Source organism: Acromyrmex echinatior, chromosome 16, assembly GCF_024713525.1.
Source record: "Acromyrmex echinatior isolate Ae372 chromosome 16, ASM2471352v2, whole genome shotgun sequence".
Lineage (NCBI taxonomy): Eukaryota > Metazoa > Arthropoda > Insecta > Hymenoptera > Formicidae > Acromyrmex > Acromyrmex echinatior.
In genome coordinates this window covers 8356405-8375405 of record NC_141867.1, presented here as the reverse complement: position 1 = coordinate 8375405, position 19001 = coordinate 8356405, and the positions used below count along the sequence as shown (strand labels likewise).

General features: G+C 35.7%; 2 protein-coding genes across 5 annotated transcripts in view; one reads left to right on the top strand and one right to left on the bottom strand.

The window, feature by feature from the left end:
• Positions 1–6437, bottom strand: part of Cog1 (conserved oligomeric Golgi complex subunit 1) — an 88933-nt gene extending 82496 nt beyond the window's left edge. The window contains exon 1 of the mRNA XM_011052490.2: positions 6359–6437. The gene's annotated coding sequence lies outside the window, so the exon portion shown is untranslated. The remainder of the gene's footprint in view (positions 1–6358) is intronic.
• Positions 1–19001, top strand: part of LOC105143913 (protein trachealess) — a 97335-nt gene that overhangs the window by 33986 nt on the left and 44348 nt on the right. For 2 of the 4 annotated variants that reach the window (XM_087414857.1, XM_011052487.2), the window contains one exon: positions 2656–2685. The exons of 1 other annotated variant lie outside the window; for it this stretch is intronic. In XM_087414857.1, coding sequence (XP_087270983.1) covers positions 2656–2685 — 30 coding nt within the window. Of the gene's footprint in view, positions 1–2655; positions 2686–8109; positions 10009–19001 lie in introns of those variants that run through there. One more of the 4 variants, XM_087414858.1, reaches the window with a different exon arrangement.

The following is a 19001-nucleotide window of genomic DNA, read 5'->3' as shown; positions in this document are numbered from 1 at the left end:
AACTACAGAGTGCCTGATTCTCGCAAAATCCTTTTCTCCTTATCGGTCGATACAAAGACAAGATAAGATTTTTGGATACGACGCTAAATTATTATGTCGTTAGAAAATTGCTGAAGACCTATTAATACGCTTTGCGATTTAACGGTCAAAATCTTTTCCCTTTCCCTCAGATGCTTTCCATTTGATGACACAAATCGATGCGAGTGTCGTTCTACCTTTATTAATCACTGGAATGTCAAGAAAAATAGAATGTTTATTTGTGTCAGTAATGTCCATTCCTACCAATGTACATAGATTGAACTTTAATCTCGGTCCAACTTGCTCTCTTCACCTTTTCCCAATTCTTAGAACTAAATTTTCTAGAAGAAGACAAAAAAAGTTGGTTCAACAGAGATGAAAATCAAACCGCATTGATAGAAACAGGCATAAATGGAGTCACAGTTTAAAAAGGGAAACGAAAAGAAGTCTCTTTATCTCGTCTCTTCCGGTTTGGCAGACGGGAGGCACGATCGACCGGCATCAGAAACGGAAACAGGTTGGTCGAGTTTTAAGCAGTCCGAAGACGTATCGCAAATTAGAAGAACGTGCGTCCGGCGAGCACACGTGGCGCCTGTGCCGCGACGTCGAATTTCTGCACGCGGGCCGCGTGCAGAATTCCTAATAAGTCAGAGAGTCGGAGCGCGGCTAGACAGAACAGAAGTCTCGCGCGCATCCGCGCCCCCGCGTATTCGCATGCGGCCTGCTCGCGGTGGAGACGTAGCGACGTCACGGATACGTGGGATTCCTCTCGAGCAGCTGGATCACGTGCACCGGCGGAACGTGAGGCTAACTTAAATGCGAATCAGGAACTGCAACGCGCGCCACGCCACGCCACGCCACGCCACGCCACGCCACGCCACGCCACGCCACGCCAGGCCACGCCGAGCCGCGCGTCTCCGCGCCTTTGCGGATTTTGAATGCCGCTCATCGTTCCGATCTCCGATTGTTTTTCTCATTGTCGCCCTCTCGTCACCTATCGCTGTCCGATTTAGGAAATCGAAAACTTATGCCATCGAAACCGATCGACATTTCATCTCATCGAATATCGTCGAGAAGAAAAGGATCTCTCGCGCCGTCAGAGATTTTTTTAGAGTATGTACAGGGTGTCTGGAAATAATCGCCAAATATTTCATGGGCAGGTAGAGAGGACTAAACCGAGTCGAAAAGTCCTCTATCATTTTGCAATTTTCGCAATAGTTAACAAGGTACAATATTAATTACTAAAAATTCCCAAATATTGGTCTTGAATAATTTTTTACTCAAATACTATCAACTTTATAGAAAAGCTGCAAGAGAGAAAAATAATTTAGTTTCTTTTCATAAAGTTCTAAGAATTTTTTCAGAATTTTTTATCAACTTTTTAATACTGTACTTTCGCATTTTCTGCATTTTCTTACCAACATGAGAAAATACGGTATTAAAAAATTCTGAAAAAATTCTAAAAAAATTCTCAGAACTTTATGAGAAGAAAATAAATGATGTTTGTCTCTTGCAGTTTTTTTTGTTCAAAAAATTATTCAAGATATTTGCCAATTTTTAATAATTAATATCTTGTTAACTTTGCGAAAATTGCAAAATGGTAAAGGACTTTTCGACTCAGTTTAGTCCTCTCTACCTGCTCATGAAATATTTGGCGATTATTTCCAGACACCCAGTATATCCGACTCAAATCGATACATCATTCTATTTTTCTCGACATTCATTCAGTGGGTAACAATGGTAGAACGACACTCGTATTGACTTGTGTCATCAAATGGAAACCGTTTATACCGTTATTTTGACGATTATCCGCGACATCGAAGTTACTTTTTCTTAAAACGAAATACCGCACGGAATCTAAATGTCGCGACGAAAAGTTTCTCGACATAAAACCAAGGGAGTAACAATAGGTATTTTCATTAGTCGAGTGGTTCGGTCCAACGGTAGATATTTGATTCGCTTTTTATCGCACGACTTCGCATTCCGGTCCGTGTAGTCGCTTCGTCGAACAGGATCGGAAAAACGCCCGCAACGCTGACTTCTCGATCGTAATGTCGGAAGAAACTCCGCTTAGAAGTAAACAGCATTGTGAATACACTCCGAATGGCGCTTTATTTATTCCGGAATTTCATTTCGCGCGCAAGAAAGCCACGCTGTTATTGCTCTCCTATCAAAATAATATCTCGCGTCGGGTGTTTTCTTCGAGAGAAGTAAAAGGTGTCCGAGTTTGCCTCCCTAACTCTCGTACGACGGTTTTTAAATTCGCCTGTAAACTGAGACCGATGTCTTATCTAATCTTAATATAATTGCGAAGAGCGCGCGTCATATAAAATAGCTTATTATACTATAGAAAAGTTGATTCGGGGACTATAATACAGGGTTTGGAAATTAGCCTCGCCCGTCTGCCTATCTACAATGGTGATGATTATGTCTACTTATAGGTATAACTACCTACGTGCGCCAAACTACCCGTCTACCGTCTGAAATAATCTTCGCGGTCCTGCCTTCGTCGCCCCCTTCTCGTCCGATGAGCTTGTCGAAACTAGTTTATGAAACGAGTTCGGAAACCAATGACCTCTTCTCCGCGTAGTTCTACGATATCACGATGTAGTGACGAAGCTTGTTTATGTGTTACAGATTTGAGGAGAGACACTACGCTTTCGAAAGGTACGCTCAACTTCACTCAAAATGCATGCCGCTTTTTTTTTCCACTATACGTTCACGGTATCTTTCTTTTATTCCTGCGTGAAAGTTTGCCAGTTTCGTGCATTTTAGATCTGTGCCAAAATAGGCGTAGTGCACAATGATGAATAATCTAAGCTTATTATTAATACATAGAAAAAAAAATAGTTTCTGATCACAGTTTCTGATTCTGATTAGCTGAAATTGCATTAGCTACTATAGCTATGAAATTTGCTAATACATACAAAGGATTTGCTGCTGTAGTTAATATAAAGCTAATGACAGCAAAATATGCATGTCTCTTACAATTGTCAATTTATTTAGCAACATAAAGTTAGTTGTCATAGTTATCGGATATGTCCGTGTAAAAGAAAATTGTCTCTACCACATCAAATATGATTTGCTGAAACTGTACTGCTATCAAATTGTTCGCTGCACAGAAAATTATTTGTTGCAATGATCAAAAATGTTTGTCTTACAATGAGAATTTTTATGCCTCACAGTTAATGGGAATGGGAATTAGACCTCAAGCAGACACAACTTTAGATATTCATATAATATACTACTGAATTTAACTGCCTGAATTTAAATACCTAATTTTTAGCTGTGGCAGCTAATCTTCTTTTCTGTGTAGTAATGGCTGCGTTCAGCAGAAAAATCAAAATTCTTTAATACGATTGGTTCATACATTAAGATCCAGTGAGGAACTAAGGGCAAGATCATATTAAAGAATTTTACAATAGTTGCAAAGCTACTTTTTCTACTGAACACAATGCATTCTTCCACACACACACACACACATACACACATATATGTATGCACGAAAGTCTCAAGACCGAACAGTCATTTAAAAGCGGACGTTACCGCAAAGTATGTAAGTGTTATCCAAATGCGAGACGTAGTCGCGATTCTCTCACAGCTATACATTATACATACGTGTTATTATCACGTACGCGCCCTATAATAACGACTTTTCGCATGGCGGGCAAACTATCGAATGAACGTCGTGTTCGGTGACGAAACGCGATTATGTAAAAACTATATATGAGTGGAGCGCGCGCCGAATTGCAAAGCAGCAGTTTTGGGGGCTGTCGAATGCGCTCGTTGTATTATAATGCACAGCCCAGCCGTGCTTTTGTTTTCCGTATGATTGCCGAGCGGCTTGTTCTCGCTCCTTATGTGGATCGCGAGCTGTTTTAAAAAACTCGAGACGTTTATCGCGGCTAGAAGGCGAGCCTCCGAGACGATCATTCGCGCCTTTGAGAATCCCCGAAGGGATTCGTCGCATCCGAATCTTGCTCATTTTTTTTTCCTTTCCTTCTGCACGTCGATAGCGTTTAGCTTTACGTATTGCTCTTTTAATCATCGCCATTACAGTCGATCGCGTTTTATTGGCACGACGGAGCTTCCTTATTACGACAGAAAATAGGAATGCAACTTATGGAGCGTCAAGAGGGTACGGGCGTATATAGAGTTCAATGCTCGTCGATTCAGCTCGGTACAATTCCACCCGAGCCCTACGACCGTCTTAAAAGGCGTTTTAAATCGGCGTGTCGTGAAAGAATCCCATAGAGATGCGGCATATAAAGGCATTCCACCAACCCTCCTACCCTTTTTTTTTCCTTCTTCTCTCATCAACGTTCAGCGCATCGATCTATCCCATTTCCCTCGTCCGGCTCGTTGCGTATTTTCCGTAACGCGCATTATTCGTCTGTGAATAATTTATGTATTATTTTCCCGTCATCAGCGATCTCGGCGATGCGTAATTTATAATTTACGATTCGCGTTCCGATTCATTCGCGCGAGCGGTGCGACGTACTCGCCTGACTTTTCAGAAATTTGCGATTCCATCAGACGTATCGTGCGAAACGTTAATAATAAAAACGAAAAAGCATATATTTGAGGATTGCCGCGACAAGTGTGCGGGCTCTCTCCTATTCATTTATTCCATAAATCTGACGATAAATAACCGACATATTGGGGCGTATTCGCGTGGCTCCGGATCCCGCGGTTGCTTATCGTATCCCACAAATGCGCCGGAACGCATTTAAAATGTATTGAACTGTCACGGAGCAGTGGTTTTCCGGATTTTTACATTTTTCATCGGCGCCCGCCCTGGATTAGTGAGTTATTGTTGTTCTAAGTGCGTCGGTCAAAGGGAGTGAGTTCTACCCCAAGTTCTACCGCGGTAATCCTGACCATAACGGCTCGCACCCCACAAAAATCCCCTCCTAGCTTTCTCCTCCCTTCGTCCCGAATCTCGCGCCAAATAGCCGCTATTTGCCGATGCATTTGTTGAATTTCATAACCGAATATGATTTTCACGATTTTCGCAGCGTGAAAACGATTGCTATCAAACGTTCAATCGTTATCACAAGCGCGATCGAGATATGACGAATAATGGCTGCGTTCAGCGCAGAAAGCAGTGCAATTGTTGTAAAATTCTTCAATATGATTGGTTTATACATTTAGATCCAATGAAGAACTAAGAGCAAGAATAATCATATCAAAGAATTTTACAACAGTTGCAAAGTTGCTTTCTCTGCTGAACGCAGCCAATTAGGAACACGAAAATATATATAGGAGTCAGATGCGTATCGGTGCGCTAAAAATTATTCATGTTATAATATAATAACATATATAAATATAAAAATAAATGGTTTACAATAATTGATAACATTTCGGCTCTACTTTGAGCCCTCTTCAGATTTTATAATAAATAAAAGGCATTAAAATAATTGAATTTCTTATCAGAGTTATGATGGTGAAAATTGATATTCGTTTTTTTTTTGTAATGTAAGTGATGTTCGTTTTTAAACAATGTCGATACTTTGCGGCAGCTTTCAGCGAGAATATCTATGGAAGAATTGCCGAAACGATTGACAAAGGAAAAACACGATCGCTATTATAGGGCATATAGGGACGTAGACCAATTTGATGTTAGAGACGAGGCAGTACGTTGCAGTGAACTCGACAGATATCGGCCTTCGAGTTTGTACCTCATTTTCATAGATACATATTTGCACGGCATTTATAGCGACATTTTCGCACGCAAGAAAACTTTCTATATGCACATATATGTTTCCCTATTAATTTCAAAAGATTGAAAGAAGTTTGTATAACGTGAATGTCTGATCCTTGCATTTAAATCTTTTCATATGCACGGATATCCCTCAATTATAGATAATATTTTTAATAGAATAATTTTTCAATCCTAATATATAAAAATACCGAAATCATACGCGATCTAATAACATTGCATAAAGTTCATGGATTCCACGCTTGATTTGTTATTTCTCATAGTTAAAATAACATCAAATTTTAGTGATGATTTCATCTTCTGATTTTTCCAGTATAACAGTAAAATGTTATAAGTTCGTAAATACCAGTTAATATTATTAAATATGAATGAATAAGCTATGAAAGATTAGGATAAAATTAACACATTATACAAATTAATAGAATTTAATTATTGTTAACATATAAATATAATTATCATTAGTACGTAAATGCAATAATCATTAGCACGTTTTTACTAAATTATTTTACTAATTATATGAAGACATGTAATTCGCATTAATTTACATTAATTTGCACTTATCTATCTTAGCTTATTCATTTCAAGATAATGGATTTATGAGGTATTAGGTACAATTACCTGTATTATTCACAAATCCTTACTCCAATTCAAAATAATTTCAGACTCATCCCAGTACGATGTACAGCAGCGGATCGTAGTGTCGTCACTACGTCGTTATCTGTAAAATACAATATAAAACTGAATTATAGCAGCGATCAAAACAGTTAATAATATTTAATTCTAGAAAGTCGCGATACTAAAATTTTTACAAAAGATGCGTGTTTCTGGGAAACACACATATAAATTTATAAACTGATTGTACTTTAACTTTCTGATTAAAAACGTATACTGATAAAAATTTAGTAAAAACAATTCGAGCTATGTATACAGCTTATATGAAATATTCCCGAAATTGCAACGGCAAAGCAGTTTATTTAGTTGGCATTTTACTTTTTTAAATACAATCCGCCCGCGACTTCTTGAGAGTTAAAAAAAATTATTACGCACTATAAACATATAAAATAATTATAACTTTCAAAAAAGATTCTCTATCTTAAATACAAATTTTTGTAAAATTACATACAATATTAAATACAATATTAAATTCTTCTAAAATTTTATGAGTGGAAATTGTTTTGTCTGATTTTTACCTTTGAATGATTCGAAAAAAACCGGAAACAGATAGAATTGACACTAAACTCAAATAATGAATAAATAATGAATAAATAATAAGACTTACCCCTGGATTGCTCCGCCGTTGCCCGATGCTTTTCAGGCCTCGTTTCAGCTTCCGTTGCACACGCACACTACACGCACATTACTCGCGAAAACGCAGTTGATCACGGATTGCGTACTATTCATCGCAAAAATTATAAAAATCGGCACTCAAAACGGCACTCCCGATATTAATTATATGATATTGATTCTACAATGAATCGGTAGTCTAAGTCCTAAGTCTTATCGATGAAGTTAAAAGAGTCCTCTACATAGCTAAGTCATATAGATGTCATGGAATCTTAAATCATAGGAAACTAATCAATCACAATCAAATATAAGGAGAATACTCGATTAAAATTGATCAGTTTGCTACCACTTAAAACTTCACGACCGTCTACGGCTTCTATGTGAGAGGATCCTTTAATCAATAGCCAACTTCACGATTAAACCTAAGCTTCCGATTACCGACATATTGTAGAATCAGTAATACGCGACATTTCTACGAAATATACGAAATATCAGTAATACGGCTTACCGTTAACACGAATCATTCGATACAACTCGCGGGTCACAATTGCGTTCTCAATTCGGAGATATTTAAGTCGATAAAAGATTCGGAGCCCGACGTGGAGCATGTTCGTATTATAACAATAAGTATCGTCGCGAGAAATGATTACCTTGCGTAAATTGCAACGGAGTGGTAAGTTTTCACCTTTCCATCGGCTACCGCCATAATGTGGAATATCTTTACGCGGAAGAACCGCACGAAGTGCGCTGCGAGAAATAATAACCTCCACTTCAGGCGCTTGCAAAGCGACTAATGACTCGTACGAGTTAACGAAATGGAGCGAATCGATAATCTCTCATCGTAGAGGATAAAGAATGATCGCGTGTCGTCTCCTAGAACTCGTTATCACACTCGAATAGACACACAGAACAACGCGAAAACACGCGTCGCTACTAGCCGATCGCTCGAGCGGTAAACAAATGATAAGTTGGTATCCTTGCGGCGTCGCGCGGGAAAGCGTGACGTCACACGACAAACAACTTTGAAAATTAACGTACACCGATATTTCGAGATACCGTTACGATTCTACAACGAACAATTCCGACGAGTAGATTATCACGTATTTCACGTTTCCGCTTCACGTTACTCGCACTTTTTGTTGCGAGTATCAAAATCTACGCTTTCTCTCTTCTCTTCAACGCCCAATTATACACATTTACCTTGTTTTACATGCGACAATTTTTGAGTATTTCAAGCAACGTGAAGTCGCGAACAAACCTTTGTCCCGCGGATTATTGGCGTTGAACTACCCACGAAATCTTAATGCTCTCGTTCGATTGAGAAGCCGTAGAGAAGCCTGATTGAGAATATCGTTACTTGTGCCAGGCGATTAATAATATTTTGATTAATCGATAATCGTGCGGCGCAACTAGCGACATCTTCATTAGGCTCCTCGAGCGAGATCATCCTCGGCTAATTTCAAGGTAAACGAATTCACGAGGGAACGCGACGTGTTCGGTAATGACTGCTCGTCACTGCTCATCAAATTATTCACGACACAGGTATATATCGGAATGTCTTGACGTACGTTTGTTTGTTTTCAAAGTTGCCGTTTGTTTATACTACGTCACCTCGAAACGCTCGAACGCTCGGTGTATCTATTGTTAGCATTTTGTCTACAGCTCGAGCGAATTACAGTAGCGATCGTTCCGCCATTAGAGAATTTCTGCAATACCGTTTATCCAGATACGATGAACGCTAAGGTTACATTATTTTCTTCTTAACAACTAATTAAGAAAAGAATAACGTGATTTTAACGTTCGCTGTATATCTGGATCCATATGATTGCAAAAACTCCCTGTTATCTTTCTGAAAGCGACAGTGATAGTATATGAAGCACAATCATTCTCTACGATTCTCTATAATTAAAGGTTACAATTAAAGATTTGTTTCAAATTAATTACTTCTACTTGTACGGTTAACTCCTCACAAGCGTCCCGGGACGGAAATTATTTTTCAAAGCAGATTTTACACCGTTTATCCAGATATAGTGAACGCTAAGATCAGGTTATCTTCTTCTTAACAACTATTTAAGAAAAGGATAATGTGATTTTAGCGTTCATCGTATCTGGATTCACGTTATTGCAAAAACTCTCTATTGGCATCTCTACAATCGATGAAAAACTTAACGCCTCGTTGCGATATTTGTATAAAAAAATCATTCCTCGCGAAATAAATTCTATTTGTTCGCGTTGCTTGAAATCCCCTAAAATTTTTGCATTTAAAACAAAGTAACTTCTATTTAAAGTGTTTGGAATGAAATCTTGTGCTTGTCTTGAAAAAGAGTGACTCAATTTTCAATCTTTAAGAATAAGATTTCATTCTTTTCAGTGAGATTTATTCTAAAAAAAAGTTTTAGAGATAGAGTATTTGAACGTTGAAAAGAGAAAATTAAGGCGAAGATTTTGAATGCAAGAAACGCGATTAGGGAGTTAATTATGGAAAATGAGAAAATCTTAAAATGAGATGAAAATTGAAGTAAACAAATTCACTAGAATATTTATAATTTCATTCAATACGTAATGCGCGAATTGCCAATCGAATAATTCGTGTAAGAGAAAACCATGATGTATAGATCGTTATTACTGATATCTTGTGTATTTTGCGGGAATGTGCGTTGCATACAATTAATATCGGTGAGATTAATAGCTGGGATACGTTTTCGCGAGTGTTGTGTTCTGTATCAGCAACGACGGAAGCTGACAATGAAAAGAGGCGGCCTGGCAGGTGTCATCAGATAACGGCGGAGCAACTATGAGGTGAGTAACGTATATTATTTAATTATTTTATTTGTTATCAGCTGACTTAATCATTCATATCTGTTCGATGCGCCAACAATTATTTTTTGAAAAATTAATTACTTTGAACGCTGCTTTAATTTCGATAAATATATGTATTTTGCAGATCAACGTAGTTCACAACTTCGCTGTTGCGCATCGTATCGGTGAGTGACAAACTATTTTATTTTTATTTGAGATAATAAATCTGTAAAAATTTAGTTAGACATGCCTAAAATGTTCATAGTTGTATATATTTATAAAATTATTAGCTTGAGAATAGAAGAATAGAAAAAAGTTTCATAAATCTGTCGTCTGAAATGGACAGGCTAAATTTAATTAAACTAATTCATTGAATCTTAATCTTAAAATTCATCGATTTGTATTATATGCAAGGATATTATCTAAAATAAAAATGGATGTCTGTCCAGAAAACACGATAAGGAAAATTTGTTAATGTATAAATTAGATGCGTCACTTTTTATTCTTCCTAATTTTTTTTCCTCTACATATATCTTTCAAAGGGGGGAGGAGGATTAAATACAGTACAAAATAATATAAAGAGACAATATTCACAATTAGATTTTTTTATATGTATGTCACATACGAAAGTAAAAAGAAATTCACGATTATATTCTAAATAACTTATTTTGTAAAAAATACAGTGATCATATTAATTATATTTATTTTTGTAACGAGTCAGTTAATTCAATCTTTTATAGCCTTTTCATCCATTAATTCAAATTCACCTGATAAAAAATCGATATTAATAATCTAATAATAATCGATAACAAATGTATCATATTTTCTTAAAGAAAATAAAGACAAATCTGAAAATTTTAGGGCTTTGTTCCTATAAGTTTTCAAACCAATTTGATTGTAAAGAATCTGTGCATTATAAAATTTTATTGCACAATGCCAATCAAATTGAGATAATGCGCAGTTTTTTGATAGTTTTTGATAGTTTTTATATAGTTTGAAACTGATTCTACAGTATTGGAACAACACCCTTGATCTGACATAATAAAAAATTCGAAATAATAAAAAATGAAAATAACTTTAATTTGAATAAATTTAATTTAAAAAATTAAAAAATATAATTAACAAAAACAAATTGTATTTATATGAAACTGTAAAATACTTTCCATAAAAATTTGTATATTAATATAATATATAAAATATGTATATTAATATAATATTCATTAATATAATAATATATTGATATAATATTAGACATTGAAAAGAATTTCCCGCAATGTCAAAATAAAGGACAAAAATAAAGGAAGTAAAAGATAATATTGGAAAATAAAGGACAAAATTGAATTTTAAAGAAACGACTAAATCTAAAAGACAGCTATCTAAAATAAAGGACTGTCCTTTACAATAAAGAACATATGGTCACCGTAATCATATTGAACACGCGTGTAGTTAAAACGAAAACTTAAATTTTATGTCCGATAATTACTCTCATTCATAATTCCAATTTAACAATTTGCTAGAGACGATCTTGATAATTTATTAGCGAAATACGCTATATAAAATAATGTACTCGTATAATACAATATAATCGCGAAACTCTGCGTAAAATCTTATCACGAAACTGTTTCCAATAACATAATCGGACGAGGAAAATTAAGATTGCGGGAAATCGAGATAGATATCAGGCCGTTGCAAGATTTTTACTTCTGGATTAAACTCGTGACATTAATGGGTACGGCAGGACAATTCACCCCAATTAATCCCGACGTGCGAGGGAGGAAGCGAATCTTATACGGGATCAACTAAGACCGGGAGCATCCTAATCTGCATCGGCAGATTGCTCTGAGAATTGACACCGAGAATTTTGCCTCCACCCTTCGAAGCAGTAGCATTTGACGTCTCATCTTGAATCAAACCCTCGGCCATCGTTTCCTTACAGCTTCTCCCGCGCCTTTTGCCACAAGACACAAACTCGATGCATATATTATACGTTGTCTTAATTGGAAAGCATTCCCCGAGCAGCTCGACTGCGTTACAACGATGTTATATATCTTTTTTTAACAGATTTTATCTTATCATTAAATTTTTTTTTTCTAAATTTAATTTAGGAGGAATTTAAGAGGATTAGTGATGTGTTTCGAAAGTTATCGGCTCGTAATCATATCTGAAATAAATTTATTTAAGGAGATTGTAAGGGCATAAAACACATATATTAATATTTACGTTTTAAACAAATTACATGCATGTGAAAGTTGTGTTCATAATATTTTTTTATTGAGCAACACATTTTTATAGATTATTTATTTTATTTGATATTAATTTTATTGCTATAAAAAAATTTTTTTAAATAATAAAAATCTTAATTTTTTTAATATAAATATTTTACGTATTAAGATTCACCAATTAGTTTATAACAAATAAATATTTTGTTTATTTACTGAACAATTAATGTCTGTATCTCAATGTAATTTTACATAAATATTTTTGAATTCATAAAGTACTTATATAAGAAAATTGAGATTTTTATCATTATTTTATAATACATTTTTATATATTTCTATTAGAGAACAAATTTAAAAAATATTACTTTCTATTGAAATATTTATAATGTTTTCAAGCAATTCTTAACATATTGCATTTGCCTTTCAATCTCCTTAATTATATTATTCATAATTGTATTATTTATTCAAAACATCTAACTTTCATCGAATTGATGATATTCTTTCTCGTATATGATCATTAAATATTAGCTTAATCTTTCGTAATTCTTTCTTTCTGTCTTTGGTTGATTCAAACAGCATTTAGGAGAAGTACTGAAAAAAAAAACAAATAATTTTCGGCTAATAACTTTTCTTTTAGTCTGCAATATATCTATTATAAAGTCGAGATATATATATATATATATATATATATATATATATATATATATAATTATGTTACCACATAATAAAACCAACCGCTTAGAATTTATAATTATAGTCAATACAGTAGCAAGGATGCTCTTAGGTCTTGACTGACTGGTATAAAAATGCACTATAGAATTGCAAATATATGGAAATACTTTCTCAAACTTTTGAATGGTACAATAGAAAGAGAAAAAGAGAGACAGAGACTCACGTGCTTAAATTATGTATTTAAAAGGCGGAAAAAGATGCGTTGTGGACGCCTCTATTGCAGACACATTTTTCTCTGTATGTATACTCGTCAAAAGAGTATAGTTATGGCATCTTGTCTCGTCTTTTTGAATAGGTTTTTCCGAATGAAAAAAATGTGATTTTGATAAAAGAATAGAAAGGTGTTCAAGAGCGAAAGCATCCCCTTTTATTTGATCCAATGCGCCCAGGCATTCCAAACGTTTCGTTTAATTAGCACCCTGTGTTTTCTCGCAGATCGTAAAGGGAAAGAACCGGCCGACGGTTGCACGTGGGACGACCGGTAGTCTTGTAGGGAGGAAAAAAAATTTCCAGTCGTTTCACGGTAATTAAAAATACTGCAATAAAAAGAGAAGGAGGTTCTTTAATTCGTAATGGCAGAGACAATCCCTCTAAGATTAATATCCACACTTCTCGTTTATGTGAATATCGATTGATTTCGTATCTCCATAACGTCACGAGATTACACTGATACTAGATTACACCGATTAACCGTTTAATTAATTATAATTGATACACGATATTGATTCAAGACATCTGTTGATTGCACTCCGCTTTTAATTCTCGAACGATTGCCAATCGGTACGCAATAAACTCGAACGTATTTATGAGAATTGAAATAAAATCTGCGTTAGTGCGTTATATAAACTTATCGCTCTTCGCTTTTTCCTCCACAAAGAAAAAGAGAAACGTCGGCGACACACACAAGCGACAGTGGTATAAATCTTACTTAGGGCTGTGGGATACACATGTGCTACGAGAAGAACAGTTATTCATAAGCAATGGATCATAAATTATATAATACAGTGTTATGTCGCTGAATTATTGAAAATATCAGTAAATATTGTATCAGGTTTAAATGCGAATTTATGTACTTCTTGTATTGCCGCGGTGTAGTCGATCTTTTTAAGGAGACTTTTATAGTCGAGCTTTCTAATTTACATGTTTGATTATTAGGTGTTGGAATTAATTCGTAGCGTTTTTTAATGAAAGAATGTTATTTATTTCACATGAGCATTAAAAAATACATTAATGAAAGTACTTCCCATCACTTGTAAAACGCTACGAATTAATTCCAACACCTAATATAAATAGAGATTCGATAAATTTTGGAGAAATAATTTTGACTCTGTGTGCGAGTCATGTCACGTAGTGCCTAATTTCGACATTGAACATAAGAACGTCGAATGACTCATTGACGACCGGGTCGGGCGAGTATTAATCAGGTAGAGAAATGTCATTACGAGAAACGTTGTTCACGGGACAATCTTGTAAAGCATTATTCTAACTAAACTGTCATAAACGGGAGGAAATGAAAAGAGCTGCTTAATAGCTTATGTATGCAAATTCTGCGTAGCAGATTGCGCCGAGTGCTCTCGAGTGAGAGAAATGGGCGGTAGTCGAGAAAGCAGTCGAAAGGGTGACTGTCGCTTGTACCCTCGAGAAGCTCTTCTTCGTGACGTAAACGGACTTCCGACGAAGAACGTGATCCTAGACGATTGGCTGTTTCGATATATTCGCGATACATTTTTTTAGAAATTTTTAACTCTACTCGCGATACATTTTTTTTTTAGTAATTTATCACGATAAATATTTTTAGAAATTTATAGCTCTAAAATTATTTTCCTAAAACTTCAGGTCTCACATTTGATAAAATATATAAGAGATACTCTTTTCCGATACTTTAATTGCATAGACTTTTTTTTTTTAAGCAAGTAAAAAAAACCAAGACGTTAAATAATTATAAGAAAGCCTCGCGTTTACGGATCGCGCCATTATCGAGGGCTCGCGATCTAAATTCGAGGAGCATAATTAAAACGGAGTCGGTGTTCCCCGCGGAATAACGAAAGAGGATCGCTCCTCGATCCGACTTCTTGATCCAATTATCGCGTCCGAATTATCCGAGCTTCCTTCCCGTTAAACCCCGATCCCACCGCATCGGTTTAAGTCAGTTTCATCTTAAACAATTTCATTTGCATAGCAAATAATCAAACAATTTTCTTTGACATTTAAATTAGGGAAAGAATAACAGGTCGCGCAAAGTTGCTGCGCCGCCTATAATTTCCGAAGACGTCAACTAACCGAGCGTAATTCGTCATTTACATTTTGGCTATCCGAGAAAAACCGATAGGACATTGAAACAATAGACATAGTCTTAGGCTTTATGAGTCAATTCTAAGCAGAATTGTAAGGCTCGAAAATTGTTCTCGTAAGACTTATAAGAACTTATGATGTAATTACTGATGTAATTTTATACGTAATTTTATGTATCATAAGACGTACAATCATTCGTAAATATCTACTCATAAATCTTACGACTAGCGAGAAGCTGTCTGTAAAGATATTGCATAAAATTATAAGCAATATGAGTTTTACGAGTCTTTACGAGGACATAAATTTACAAGCCTTACAATTCTTAGAATTAATAATTCTAACCATTAGATTTCTGTTCGCTTTTATAACTTTATGATTTTGTCATGCCTATATGACGTATCAGATCGGCAAAATTTTGCGCAGAATATGGCTTTGAAAGGCGCATCAAATTCAGTCTGGAATCTGGATTTAGCGTGCGTTGAAAAAAAGTAGAACTCGCTCGTAATTTTGATACAATTGAATGTTGATCCGGCGGTTGAGTGGGCATTCTTATGTATGAAATTCACGTGCAACGCCGACGGAAAATATCGACGCGAGCTTCTGGCCAGTCATCATATATAGATATTATTGTTATTGCACTTCTTGAAATGTCAGTAGTCGTGGGTGGTGGCGTGTGCGTGTGACCGGGGATGTGCGTTTTCGGGCGAAGGGTGAGCGGACGAATATGGCCCGGTAGGGCCGAAGGGGTAGGGTCGAGGCGTCATTATGCAAAGGAGATGGTCAGCTCGGTAATCCCGGGATCCCGATGGCCGGAGGTTGTCGCATTCGGTACATCTTGCGGAATTGTTTCTGCAAGATTGTCCGCGAGCAATGGACGGGCTCAAGCCAGTCGCGCATCAAAGTCTGATGGATGTTCGGCTTTATTGAAAAGAGTATCGTACATTTCTCAGACAAGGTCGCCGTCTGGACCACCTGCGGTCATCCTGCGCTCGTAGCTTGGCGCGCGTTCAATTTAGAGGCGTGATTTTTAAATGAGAAGAAATTGACAAATACGTTACGAGATCCGTTATACAAGGACCGCAAGTGTAATGCATCTTGCCGTACCACTGTGTTACGAGCGTTCATATCCGCGTATTATTTTCGGTCGGAGTTCTCCGACTTAACTTAAGACGTATACGGTCGTAAAGGAGCCGCTACGGTGTCGCTTACGAGGGTCGCTTTTCTCTCCCATCTTCTTCGTTGGCGCGTTATTCGAGTGCGGACGAGCGTACTCCGAGGAGATCGGTGCATCCATGTGTACGTATCGCGAGTCGTATCCAAGATGTGAATGAATCATTTATCGAGTCCATAACCCGACGTACCGGCTAGCCGACCGGTCAGTTTTATGCCGGCGCAGTAGAATTTGATCAAACTTCGTTTTGCGGCCACTCGGGGAGCAATAAGTGACCGACTCGCCCCTAAAACTACGGCCCCGGAGGTCTCATACCGCGCATTGGGGTACCGTGTACGTACCAGCCCTTTCCTGCCAGCTTCTTTGGATCCCATTTCGGAACCCCAAATGCTCCTCGCCGCGCTAGAATCATGTCATAATTACCAAAGTACAAAATGCATGGCGTTTACGAGATCAATCGATCGAAACACATTTGACAATATAATTTTATAATGATGTACTCAGGGTTGGGAAGTAACACGTTACTTGCAACGACGTTACATCTTCGTTAGTAACGAGTAACAAAATTAACCCCGTTACTCTTGTTACTTTTTTTATAGATCACGGTCGTCACGGACAATAAAATTATAGATATTAAATAAACAAAAAACTTGTTGCTTATTTTTGTTTCAATCACTATCATCACTTTAGCATAAGAACACTGAAAATCTAAAACTAAAATATCTATTATATAATAAAATACCACAGAATTAAACATAAATATATAAAATATTAATAAAAGATAAAAATGTTCAAATTAACTTTAACCATTAATCTCAGTTTACCTCAGTTTGTCAGAGCGACAAACTGTTTATTTTTCTGCCAAATTCGTACATTTCGAGCAAAAACGTGTCGAATGACTTTAATTTCATCAAAATCAGTGAGTAGTAGGCTCGTCTCATCCTGCATAATTACAATACAAAAAAAGTAATGAAAAGTAATGATTTTTTTATTGTTACTTTTAAGTAATGTGTTACTTTTAAAAAAGTATAATAACTTTCCAACCCTGACTATACGTGTATAAATCATGGTTATCACAAAATTCAGGAAATCAGGGAAACATCAAGGATTGAAAACGGTCAGAAAAAAACTAGGGAATCTTACAAAATTTTCTGAAAAATTAAAATTCTTGAATATAAAGAATGCGTGTATACATCACATCTATATATATATGCAGTTTTAGAATATCATTAACCTAACAATTGCAAGTAATATCGGTAATATTAGAGGAAAGTCACCGATACTGATACAAGTCTCCTAAAGCATATTTTTATTTTTCAGAAATTAATTATTACACTTTCCCGACTAGAAATTTATCCAAGGAATTTAGCAGATCCTAATCAGGTTGACCTTATTTCGTTATCAGATCCTGATAAGGTAAGTTTATCGGGACCTGATCAGTCATGTAATGCAACACAGTAATCCTCACAGTAATCCGAATAGCCTCATCGAGTTCTGATGAGGATCCTTATCAGGACCTGATAATGAAATAAGGTCAATCTAGCTAAGACCTGCTAAAATCACTGGATAAATTTTTAGTCGGAAGAATGCTATTAATTTAGCATCATATTTCAAAAGAAGCAAAAACATATCTTTCAGAGGTCAGGAAGTATACTCTAAAGGAACTAGATAATCTCTAAGAGATTCTTCAAATCGACTTACATATGCCTTCTTATAGGACTTGTGAACGTTTTCTTCTTACGAACAACTCGTCCATCTCGTGGCGTGGCTGCGTAGAAACCATACTCAAACCTAACGAAAATCTTCTTAGGTATACTTTATTCAGGATTATTTTAGGTTAATCAAACCAGGTCCTTATAACATGCAACCTTACAAAGGTCAATCATATTCAAACCTGATGAGGATTTTCTTAGGTGTACCTTATTCAAAGTTAACTTCGGTCAAGCAAATCAGGTCCTTTTAACATACAACCTTACAAAGGTCAATCATACTCAAACCTGACGAGAACCTTGTTAGGTGTACCTTATTTAGTATAATTGTATATATACCTTACGTCAACAAAATCAGGTTAACTTGACACAAATTCTAGTCGGGATTATTAATACTAATAAAAACATGATCTATTTAGTTAATTAAAAAAAGTATAAACGCATATTCGTATATTTATGGCTTATTCCTATACGAAATCAACTAAAAACTAAAAACGAATTCTACGAATGTGAAAATAAAGTTCTTATGATTTTCTTTTGCAAATTGCGTAAGATTAAACTAATAATGATTATATTATTAATAATATTACGTTTTAAATACTTGTAGTTTTCTAAATCAATTTTATTTATATTATTTTCTTTCTTAGTTTTTTCATAATACGGTTTTAAATATAAAATCGGGGTGCAGCGTAAACCGACAAACCTGTCTGTAAAACAAATCGTGAGCTAACTTAATCTTTGTAATCTTTATAATAATCAAATAACTCTATCTGAAAGCAACGATACATATATAGGAAAGCCCTTGAAAAACTATCGCGTTACATATTTACATCTTGCAGAACAGCATAAAATAAATATAATATAATTCAACAAAAATGTTTTATATCAAAGTGAAAAGATTCTGGAAAATCTTATATATATATATTCACTTGTAGGTATTTTATACAAATAATTTCTGTAAAAGGAAAAGAATATATGACATTACTGCTCATTGTGTCAGTTTAGGAATCCATTTTGTCAGACGCTCATTTTTGCTTATCTTATGAAAAAATTAA